The 12,204-nt window shown below is 40.0% G+C and overlaps 1 protein-coding gene across 1 annotated transcript; it reads left to right on the plus strand.

The window, feature by feature from the left end:
- Positions 1 to 1,621: 1,621 nt before the first annotated feature.
- On the plus strand, positions 1,622 to 10,898 carry AGR2 (anterior gradient 2, protein disulphide isomerase family member). The gene is made up of 7 exons (XM_032760020.2): positions 1,622 to 1,761; positions 2,036 to 2,099; positions 2,218 to 2,270; positions 3,614 to 3,687; positions 6,101 to 6,164; positions 8,777 to 8,860; positions 10,849 to 10,898. Exons 1-7 carry the CDS (start codon positions 1,623 to 1,625, stop codon positions 10,896 to 10,898), a joined length of 528 nt encoding a protein of 175 aa, XP_032615911.1. The 5' UTR covers position 1,622.
- The last annotated feature ends 1,306 nt before the right edge of the window (positions 10,899 to 12,204 follow it).

The raw sequence follows: 12,204 nt of genomic DNA on the forward strand, positions 1-12,204 counted from the left end.
GTTTGACTTCATTCAAAACCATTCACCATTACTAGAGTTAGGTGCTGTGGTTTCATATTTCCTTTTTAGCACTTTTAGTGTTTGGTTTTATCAGAATCCCAAATCTCCAGCCTTCCATGTTACGGCCCAGTGGACAACCTTAGTGACTTGCTAGAGCAACTCACTTTGCTCCCTCCCTCCCTCCTCACTCACAAAACTTATCTTGCCATTTACTTTCCTGTTCATAGGCTTTAGCTTTTCCTGGGAATCAACTGTGGAATACCAGAAAGAAAAAGTAATTTAACTAAGATATCGGCTAGGCGTGGTGGCTCACTCCTGTAATCCCAGCACTTTGGGAGGCCAAGGCAGGAGGATCACTTGAGGTCAGGAGTTTGAGACCAGCCTGGGCAGCATGACAAAACTCCATCTCTATTAAAAAATACAAAAACACAGCCAAGTATGCTGGCACATGCCTGTAGCCCCAGCTCCTTGGGAGGCTGAGGAGGGAGGATCACTTGAACCCAGGAGGTGGAGGTTGCAGTAAGCCAAGATTGTGCCACTGTACTCCAGCCTGGACAACACAGTGAGACCTTTTCTCTAAAAAAAGTAAATGTAAATTTCCTTAGCTACTAGAGTATGTACATCTATTTTCTTAAAATATATCTCTATCTATTTCTATATAGATATATCTATATAAATAACTCTATATCTGTAGAGATCTGTATCTTTTTGTCTGTATCTATGTGGATCAACAGACAGCTATCCATACTATATACAAACAGTCCCAGCTTACAGAAGTTTGCTTAATTTTTTGACTTTATGATGGTGCAAAAGCAATACACATTCAGTAGAAACTGTATTTCAAGTATCCATATAACCATTCTGGTTTTTACTTCCAATACAGTATTCATAAAAATTACTTGAGATATTCAACACTTTACTATAAAATGGGCTTTGTGTTGGATGGCTTTTCCCAACTGTAGGCTAATGTGAGTGTTCTGAGCACATTTAAGGTAGGTTCAGCTGTGGTGTTCAGTAGGTTAGGTGTATTACAGTAGTTCCCCCATTATCTGTGGGGGTTATGGTCCATGACCCTCAGTGGATGCCTGAAACCGCAGATTAGTACCAAACACTACATATGCTATGTTTTTTCCTATGCGTACATATCTATGATAAACTTGAAATTATAAATTAAGCACAATAAGAGATTAACAAGAGCTAATAATAAAACAGAACAATTACAACTGTATCTTATAATAAAAGTTAGGTGAATTTGGTCTCTCTCTCAAAATATCTTATTGCACTGTGCTCACCTATTTTGGATGCAGTTGACCGTGGATAGCTGAAACCGCAGAGAGTAAAACCCTGGGAAAGGAGAGACTACTCTGGATGCATTTTGACTTACAATATTTTCAGTTTACAATGGGTTTATTGGAACATTACTCAATTGTAAGTCAAAGACCACCTGTATTCTTAGGAAAATCCCATGGAACAGAGCTGTTTACACCAATCTCATATGTCCAGTCTCAGCAGAGCCTCAGTTTCTGGTATATTCCACTGTTGTGGGGCAACCTGCAGCCCCTGAAGACTGCTAGTTCAATTTTGTTTACTGATTTTGGTTGGTTTTCCATACTAGAGTTGCCATGGAGAAAATTTCAGTGTCAGCATTCTTACTCCTTGTGGCCCTCTCCTACACTCTGGCCAGAGATACCACAGTCAAACCTGGAGCTAAAAAGGACACAAAGGACTCTCGACCCAAACTGCCCCAGACCCTCTCCAGAGGTAGGAGTCAGCTTCTTGTTGGCTTCCAACTGCTACTTAATTGGAAAAGATTTCCTCTGTCTTGGTGCTTAAACCTGGTTCTAACCTGGTGCCAGGTTATTTTTGGTTGTGTTCCTTCTAGATTTATCATTGTTTATAATTATTTCTGCTTTCTCCAGGGGTTTTTCTTCATCTTTAGTATCGGGTCTATTAACCCAGTCTTTACCACTGCTTTTCAACAGCTTTGGGTCTGAATTTATACAAGCTTCAAATATACTGATTCATTTCATTCTAGGTTGGGGTGACCAACTCATCTGGACTCAGACATATGAAGAAGCTCTATATAAATCCAAGACAAGGTAAAGATTAGGATTACTGAGAGCTCCCTCAAAGCTCTCAAGAGCACCACCTAGTGACATCTAAATATATGTGAAATCTTACTCATTAAAACTTGTCTAATCTCTCTGTCTTTTAAAGCAACAAACCCTTGATGATTATTCATCACTTGGATGAGTGCCCACACAGTCAAGGTAATTTATTCTTCTAAATATGATTTCCTTTATAGGCTTTTAGCCTTAGGGCCAGGGTTCAGATCACTCATGTTTGTATCTTTAGAACCACAGTTGCATTAAAAAAAGAATATTTTATATAGTAAAAACATTTAAAAGTGACTTCAAATATCTCCACATTTTGTGATAACCATTGGTACATATTTTGAAAAACTAGTTTTAGGATTCATCTTCAACTTCTTGATTTCTCTTATGGTCCACATTCAATATACCAGCAAATACTGGCTTTATCTTCAAAATATATACTTAAACCAGCACCAGCGTCACGGGCATGAAGCCTGTGCCATCTCACAGGGCCCCAAGCTTAGAAGGTTCCCACACTTGGTTTAAACTTGGCTATCATTGTCTTAAAAGTCTTAGTAATTCTTCAACAAGGGGCTCTACCCTTTCATTTTGCACTGGGCCCAAATCCAACCACCTCCTATTGCCTCCATGCTACTGCCCTGGTCCAACCCCAGATCAGATCTTGTCTAGACTGCCACAACAGTCACCTAACTGGCCACCCTACAGCCAGTCCACACAGAAACCAGAGTGAGGCTGGTAGACATAAATCAGATCCTATCACTCACGTGCTCAAGTGGCTTCTTATCACAGAATTAAATCCAAATTCCTGATCACAACCTATGAGGCTGACATGATCAGGCCAATCAATGGCTATCTCTCCCTTCCTACCACTCTCCTCTTGCTTTCTTCACTCTCTCCAGCCTGGCCTTCGTGCTGTTCCTCCCACATCTGAGCTCATTCCCACCTCACAGCTATTGCTTTTGCAGTTCCCCCTGCCCACAGTGGCATACCCCAAAATGGACCACTCCCTCACTTCAACGTTAGCTCCTCAGGAAGATCTGCCCTGACCACTCACAGTTTTTAAGCCCTTTGCTTTGCTTTATTTTTCTTCAAAGTACATCTCTCTACCTGAAATTATCATCTACTTATTTCTTTGTTTATGGTTTGTCTCCCACACAAGTATTTGAGCTCTATGAAAAAAAACATATGCTTTTTTTTTTTTTTTTCCACTGCACTATCCCTAGTGCATAACACAGTGCTTAACACATGGCAGCCATTCAATAAATATGAGCTGGAGAAAAAATGAATTGATGAATGAATGGATGAATGAGTGAATAGAAAGCAGAAGTAGTCAATGCCATAGATATTACTTCACTAATCATTTGCTAAAAGGCCAAAGTAGAATATTGTATTTAAAATGCAATTCAATAAACAAATAAAATGCAATTTAACTTAAAATAGAACAAAGCTTTTTAACCAATGCTAAGATGGATGCTTAATGATTTTTCTTTATATTATAGCTTTAAAGAAAGTGTTTGCTGAAAATAAAGAAATCCAGAAATTGGCAGAGCAGTTTGTCCTCCTCAACCTGGTTGTAAGTTTCCTTTTCATCATTACTAACATTTCTCTATGGCTCATTACTTAAAATGGATGATTCATTTTTCCTATACATCTTAGTTATACCGCATTAACTGAGATTGCTTCCAAATATCCCGTCTCATAGATTGGAGAGAAAAAAAAGATATTTCATTTTATTAATAATCCATTTGGCATGTCTGTCTTTATTTAGTAATTAATCATCTTAGTTTGCCTGAAAAATTCTCTCTCGTAGTTAGAATTTTTTCTGTTGCTGGAAGGTTTTTGTTACTTGCTGTGCCCATCCCTCTATAGTCCTGGCTTCTCTACACCCATTCTTAATTCTGGTCATCTCTCGGGAAGAGACAGCTCTCTGGCTTTCCAACTCTAATCATGCCTCTTGTGCTTTAGCTTCATGCATTCCCACCTTACTTCACTATCACCACCCCTCATGGTGCTCAAGCTTTCTGTCTCAGCGAGTTCTTTTTACTGTATACAAATATTTCATTTTCCTTCTAAAAGCAAGCCAACAAAAAAATGACTCTACCTAAGCATATGTTCTTTTGAGCCCCCCTGCCCTTCCTCTTCACAGGTTGGCTTCCTTAAAGACCACTTTGCACCAGTAGTTCTTCCTTGCCTCTCTTCCATGGGCTCCTCTTCTTCTTCCTACTCCTTAATGTGAGTGACGTGATGAATCTCTACTTGACCCTTTTCTCTTTCCATATTTTGTATTCAGTGAACAACTTCATCTACAACTGCCTTTAATCAATTCCGACACACTAATAATTCCTACATCTTACCCAAACATGAAACAACTTCCAACTTGTCTATCCAACCATATTCCAGATATCTTATAATCAGCTTAAACTCAGTATGTTCCTCACTGCACATTAACATCTTGGTTTGCGCTTTTCCAATAGCTCTTCTTTCTCTATTTCCTATTTTATTGAAAGTGGTACCGTGCTAGATTGGACTCTCCTACTCACCTACAGCATTCAATAAGCCCTGTGCTTCTAAATTCCAAGTATTCCTGCTATTAGTCACTTCTCCATAAACTCAGGACCACTATTTTAGTAAGCCTCTTTCACTTTCCCTAGCTTACTGTAATACTGCTAAATGGCCCCCGGTCTACAAGATAAACTCTGTCTAATCCCACATGGCTGTCAGAGTAGTTGCTTTACAGACCAAACTGGGGTCACAGTGCCTCTTCTAACATCCCTCCAGTGGTTCTTAACTATTTCTGAACAAAGGAAAACACTACGGCATGGTGTGCAAAGTCATTCCTAAGCTGGCCCCTGAAGCAGCTCTAGCACCTTCTCTCGCCACTGCCCTCGTGCATCCCAACTCAGTCCTTCCCCAGCACTTGGCCATAGGAAAAAATGCTCCGCCTGTCCTCTCCACACTCTTCCCCCTGCATGAAGTATCTTTTCCACGTAACTGACTCCTGTTCATTTTGAAAGATTCCTCCTTATCCACTTCAGAAAGTCCTAGTCGGGTGGAATCTGCATTCTGGGCTAAATGTCTTGCTCAAGGCAATCACCAAACCCGCATATGCTACACCATAACATTTCACCCACTGAATCCTCAATATTCATTTTCCTACCTGTATCTCTCAATAGAGTGTGCCTTCATTAAAGATAAGCACTGTGCCTTGCTAAATACAGTTCTAAATAAAAATTGATAAATGGATAAATGAATACTCAAGAAAATCCCATATTTGTCTCTGTAATTTCTCCAGAAATGACAAGTGCTTTTTTCCTTAATAGCTTTTTTCCTTAAAAGGGAATTTATAGATTGTCTGGTCATACCTTGTACAGGAATTCTTTTTACAGCATCCCTGCGGAAGGGCATTTTAACCCACATTCAATTCCTTCAGTCCTAAGAACCAGCTCCAAGGCAGCTTGCTCTTCTAGCTCCGTAGCAGCCACCTTGACTACATGTTTGAATCACCTGGAGGATTTTAACGCTCAAGTTGCCCAGGCCACACCTCAAACCAATTAAATCAGAATCTCTGGGGGTGGGACGCAGGCATCCATACTGCTTACAGCTCTCCAGGTGATTCCAATGTGCAGCCAGGTGAGCTGCTGGTTGGGTATTTAAAAGGCCCTTCTTAGGTTATTTTCTTACAAAGATTAGATCTTATTTCATCCAAGATGTCTTCCCCAAACACAGTAACTCCTTCCAAATTCTCCCTTAATCTTTTTGCTCTTTATCACATCCACTCAGCACTTTATCTCATGTTCTGCTCTATCTTATTTATTATTTCATGCTTGTAACCTGTCTCCTCATCTATATAATAAACTCTTTGTGGAAGAGAGGTGCCTTATGATATCTTAAGATGCCTGGCCAGAAATGGACAGATTCTTGTATTAACAAGTTTGAAAATGACTGAAAAGTAAAAGTAAACTAAAAGATGCTTTTCTTTTTCTTAGTATGAAACAACTGACAAACACCTTTCTCCTGATGGCCAGTATGTCCCCAGGATTATGTTTGTTGGTAAGTGGAAGTGACAGTGAGAGAACTCGGAAACTCATACTAGTGCTGCCATCTTCCTTCTCTCCTCCCCACTGTCCCTTGCCACTTTGCCATGGCCAATGTCATCACTAAGCTCTAGCAAAGAGTATGACATTCCTTTAAGTTCCGCAACATATTTTCTTTAGAAAATGTGAGCTTTTACCTATTTCCGCACAACACTTTTTCTCACGTGCTAATTGTTAACTTTTCATCTTCTGCTATAATACTTCTGAGAACAAAGCACCCTATTCACTATTTAAACATATTGATAAATTTCCTGAATACAAGAGGCCTGCAAATATTCATTTTTTAATCTAGCAAATTTTCACTTTGTTAGGTTTTTCTGACGTTTTTAATCATTATTTTTAAGAAAGTTAGGAATAAGGCTGGGTGGCTCACGCCTGTAATCCTAGCACTTTGGGAGGCCAAGGCCGGCAGATCACTTGAGGTCAGGAGTTCCAAGCCAGCCTGGTCAACATGGTGAAACCCCATGTCTACTAAAAATACAAAAAAATTGGCCAGGCATGGTTGCAGGAGCCTGTAATCCCAGCTACCTGGGAGGCTGAGGCACAAGAATTGCTTGAACCCGAGAGGCGGAGGTTGCAGTGAGCCAAGATGGCACCACTGCACTCCAGCCTGGGCAACAGAGTGAGACTCTGTCTCAAACAAAAAATAAAAAAAAAAAAAAGGAATATGAGGTGGGAAAAAGAAATGAAAGGAGCCACATGCTCCTTCCTGCCACTGGTACTTTTCATGTGCTTTTCCCACTTCCTTCTCTGTCCCCCACTTTCACATCATTAACTCCCCAATCATCATCATTCATTGACCCAGTCAAATCCCTACTATGTGCTCTTGTGGTACCATGTCTCTCTTTTTAGTCATACTTTCCTCAGGTATAATTTTGCATTTTGGGGGTGGTGATGTAATAAATATTTCCCACATTGGACTATAAGCCCCTGTGGCAGGGACTGTACCTATTTCTGCTCACCATGATATTCCCAACAGGACCCTGCAGTAGGCTCTCCATCAATATGTGTCGAATTATTGAATGAATGTACTGAGTTTGGCTTTGTTCAAAGTCATACTGATTTAAGGACAATCCATAATGAAATCCATCACAAGAATTCATGCTAATCGTATGATTCACCTGTGTAATTCAGTAAAGTTTACATTGAATGTACAAAGCAGGGAAAAGAAAAACAAGAGATAGAAAAAAAGGAGGAAGGCTGAAGTAAAGCACTAATTTTATAGGTTTAGTTTTGTCAGAATTTAGAACATTTGGAATCTTAACATTGAAAGGGAATTTAGATTGCCTAGTCATACCTTGTACAGGAATTCTTTTTACGGCATCCCTGTGGAAGAGCATTTTAACCCACATTCAATTCCTTCAGTCCTAAGAACCAGCTCCAAGGCAGCTTGCTCTTCTAGCTCCGTAGCAGCCACCCTGACTACATGTTTGAATCACCTGGAGGATTTTAAAGCTCAAGTTGCCCAGGCCACACCTCAAACCAATTAAATCAGAATCTCTGGGGGTGGGACGCAGGCATCCATAGTGCTTACAGCTCTCCAGGTGATTCCAATGTGCAGCCAGGTGAGCTGCTAGTTGGGTATTTAAAAGGCCCTTCTTAGGTTAATTTCTTACAAAGATTAGACCGTGTCTTTGTATCCTCTGCACCAAACAGAAGTATAGTTGGTCTTAAATCTGGCGAATAAATGTACATCTGCTTCTTGTAATTTATGTGTCTGGCCTTAGTCCAACATTCTGAAATGACAGATTGCCCACTCCAGTACCAGCGACAGACTTTGCAAACATGCAGATGGTTCTCACATGTCCTCCTTGTCTCGTTTTCAGGGCACGTGTCCTAGGTTCTTTTGATTACGTCTCTCAAGGCAAGGTTTCCAGATCTCTCTGTATCCTCACGCTTCCCTTTTGGATGCACCTTAATTTTAAAATACCCCTTTTTCTCATTAATTAGATCACTTCAAGTTAAATATAAAACATGGCAAGATGGATTTAAATTTAGAGGGATATAAGTATACATAAGAGAAGACCAATCTCTACTTTTAAAAATGCAGTTAATTAACAATAAAGTAAAATATAGTGAAGGTAATATATGCTTATTTGAACTTTGCTGTTCTTAAGGACTTGCATTCCTCTATTAATTAAAAAAAAAACTCGTTTTGAAAACTAGCATTGGATGTGGGTTTCCAATGATCTAGAAACATGTAAATCATTTCATGAATTTAAAATAATTTTGCAGTAGAGAATGTTAATGTTTTCACCAAAAAACTAAACACCATGTCACCCCTAAATATATATTATTCTGTTTTCAGGTTGCTGTAGATAGGACAGAAGGATTCATAACCTTTTCCACAAATAGCACTGCACAGCTGTTGATGTTTCCAGCCCTGCATTTGCTACTAACTGCCAGGGGCTGGGTAGTAGAGTGGATGGATCAGAGCTCCTGTGAGTGCAGACACACTCCATTCCTTCACGGGACATGAATACATGAACTTCAGCTCCCCGGGGCAATAAATACAGGTTATTTGAAAACCAACCATTCCATTCCCTTTTGTTTCATTTATCTTTGCAGACCCATCTCTGACAGTTAGAGCCGATATCACTGGCAGATATTCAAATCGTCTCTATGCTTACGAACCTGCAGATACAGCTCTGTGTAAGTGTTACCTTCAATTTGGATGTTGCCCAAGAGTTGAACACCTCTATTGCTGTAGTGATGGGACTAGAGGCTGCATGGTGAGGTGAGAGAGAGCTAGGCTTAGGGACACCGCAGACTCAGTTTGACCCTAACTAGCCTGGCATCCCCAGGCAAATCACACTCTCTTTCCGTCTCAGGTTTGTTTGTTTTTAATCTCAATTGAAGTTGAATTATTTAGATTAGGTATCTTTTTCTCTAGGAGGATTCTATGACCACATTACCTGATTTTCAGGTTTTCTGTTAGGTACACTAGCACACACTCCTTCTATCACAGAACTGAGTGTAATAATTATAATAATCTGCATGTCTTAATTTTTTAAATAATAAAAGTGAAAGAATGTGCAGTCCAGCTTAAAATTAAATTCAGGTTCAATTTAAAGATCAGTTTGAAAGATGATCCAAATGATTGCCAAGAAAATCACCTTCCCTATGGTTGCCATCAATGGAAGAGACAGAGAGAGAGAGAGAGAGACTGACTTAAGGCAGATGAGGTACCTCAATGCAAGGCTGTAGCTAGCTGTGACATCTGATTAGTCCTCTGGGAAGAAAAGTGGGTTTTATCCTAGGAACCAACACTGATCAATTAGTAGTGGCTGCCTAGAACTGCACTGTCCAATATGTTAACCATTTGCCACATGTTGCTACTTAAGTTAAAGTTAGAAATTCATTCCTTCAGTCACACTGGCCACATGCCAAGTGCTCAATGCCCAGACACTGAACATTTCCGTCATCACAGAAATTTCTGTTGGTCAGTGCTGACTTAGAACGTCATGTTGGGAAGAGAAGTGAGGCCGTGTCTAGGAAGCAGGAGAGATCATCATGGTCCATTAGCAATGTTTCCAGTGTGTGCTGAACCAGGGGAAGCACATTCCAAGTAGTGTCAGCCATTCTTGAGATAATACCATACATTTTAATAAGACTAAGCTCTTAAAAGGCAGGTGTCCTACACAAGTAATATCACAATCCCTTGTAGAACAGGCAGTTAATAAAGATTTGTAGGAAGAGTGAATAAGCAGCTGTTCAATGCCTATCGAGTGGGCATCTTATTTTTAGTAGATCACATACCTCATTTTGATGAATTGCTGTTGAAGAAACAGTGACCCAGAGTTTGGGCTCTGGAACAGTAGCTCCATTACTTGTTAGCTGTGTGACTTTGAGCAAGCTACTCAGCCTCTCTCTGCCTGTTTCATTATGTATATATAAAGTTCTAATCGTGTTTGTATGAGGATTAAAGAATTCATATGCATAAAGCACTTCGTTTGCTATTATTTATATTTCCCCTACGTCTAAAACAACTTACAGTAGCTGCACACACCTACTGATAGACATTTCTTTTAAACATGATTTAAATTTACTTCTAAATGAGCCAAAATTATCTTCTGCTGATAGAGCTTATAAAAGGATTCTTTTGGAAGTGAGGGTTGGAGATGAAGGATCTGGGAAGGAATGAATACACTAGAAAACTAGATTGTCACAAAAGCCATTTCATATAATTTTTTAAAATTACAATAAGATTACCAACTATTCACCTCATGATTAAAAAGCATCCTATCAGGCTGGGCACAGTGGCTCACGCCTGTACTCCCAGCACTTTGGGAGGCCGAGGTGTGTGGATCACTTGAGCTCAGGAGTTCGAGACCAGCCTGGCCAATATACCAAAACCCCATCTCTCCCAAAAATACAAAAATTAGCTGGGCGTGGTAGAGCACACCTCTAATCTCAGCTACTCAGGAGGCTAAGGCTGAAGAATCACTTGAACCCAGGAGGCAGAGGTTGCACTGAGCAGAGATTGCACCACTGCATGCCAGCCTGAGTGAAAGTGAGACCTTGTCTCAAAAAAAAAAAGCATCCCATTAAATAATGAATTAAGCATCCAAGTTTGGGGTTTATTATATCGATATAACGTATGATGGTGTCTTGACTCTCCTGCTTTTATCCCCCATTAGTGCTTGACAACATGAAGAAAGCTCTCAAGTTGCTGAAGACCGAATTGTAAAGAAAAAAAATCTCCAAGCCCTTCTGTCTATGTCAGGCCTTGAGACTTGAAACCAGAAGAAGTGTGAGAAGACTGGCTAGTGTGGAAGCATAGTGAACACACTGATTAGGTTATGGTTTAATGTTACAACAACTATTTTTTAAGAAAAACAAGTTTTAGAAATTTGGTTTTAAGTGTACATGTGTGAAAACAATATTGTATACTACCATAGTGAGCCATGATTTTCTAAAAAAAAATAAATCCTTTTGGGGGTGTTCTGTTTTCTCCAACTTGGTCTTTCACAGTGGTTCGTTTATCAAATAAGATTAAACACACACAAAATGCTCAAGGAAGGGACAAGACAAAACCAAAACTAGTTCAAATGATGAAGACCAGAGACCAAGTTATCATCTCACCACACCACAGGTTCTCACTAGATGACTATATCAAGCCATGTGCTTTAGCATAAAAGAATATTTAGAAAAACATCCCAAGAAAATCACATCACTACCTAGAGTCAACTCTGGCCAGGAACTCTAACGTACACACCTTCATTTAGTAATTAAAGTTTAGTCAGATTTTGCCCAACTTAATGCTCTCAGGGAAAGCCTCTGGCAGGTAGCTTTCTCCTTCAGAAGTCTAATTTAGTAGAAAGGTCATTCCAAAGAACATCTGCACCCCTGAACACACCCTAAAGAAATCCTGGGAATTGGCCTTGTAATCGATTTGTCTGTCAAGGTCCTAAAGTACCAGAGTGAAATAAATTCAGCCAACGTGACTAATTGGAAGAAGAGCAAAGGGTGGTGACGTTTTGATGAGGCAGATGGAGATCAGAGGTTACTAGGGTTTAGGAAACGTGAAAGGCTGTGGCATCAGGGTAGGGGAGTATTCTGCCTAACAGAAATTAGAATTGTGTGTTAATTTCTTCACTCTATACTTAATCTCACATTCATTAATATATGGAATTCCTCTATTGCCCAGCCCCTACTGATTTCTTTGGCCCCTGGACTATGGTGCTGTATATAATGCTTTGCAGTATCTGTTGCTTGTCTTGATTAACTTTTTTGGATAAAACCTTTTTTGAACAGATCTTTTGGCATTATTAATGATTTGGAGGCGGGGGGATGATAATTCAGAGACGAGACCAGGTGAAACCACACTACTAAAAAACAAAAAAAAAAAAAAAAATTACCGGGGTCCCAGCTACTTGGAGAGGCTGAGGCAGGAGAATGGCGTGAACCCAGGAGGCGGAGCTTGCAGTGAGCCAAGATCGTGCCACTGCACTCCAGCCCGGGCGACAGAGCGAGACTCCGTCTCAAAAAAAAAA

This window comes from Hylobates moloch, unplaced genomic scaffold, assembly GCF_009828535.3.
Source record: "Hylobates moloch isolate HMO894 unplaced genomic scaffold, HMol_V3 SCAFFOLD_1, whole genome shotgun sequence".
Lineage (NCBI taxonomy): Eukaryota > Metazoa > Chordata > Mammalia > Primates > Hylobatidae > Hylobates > Hylobates moloch.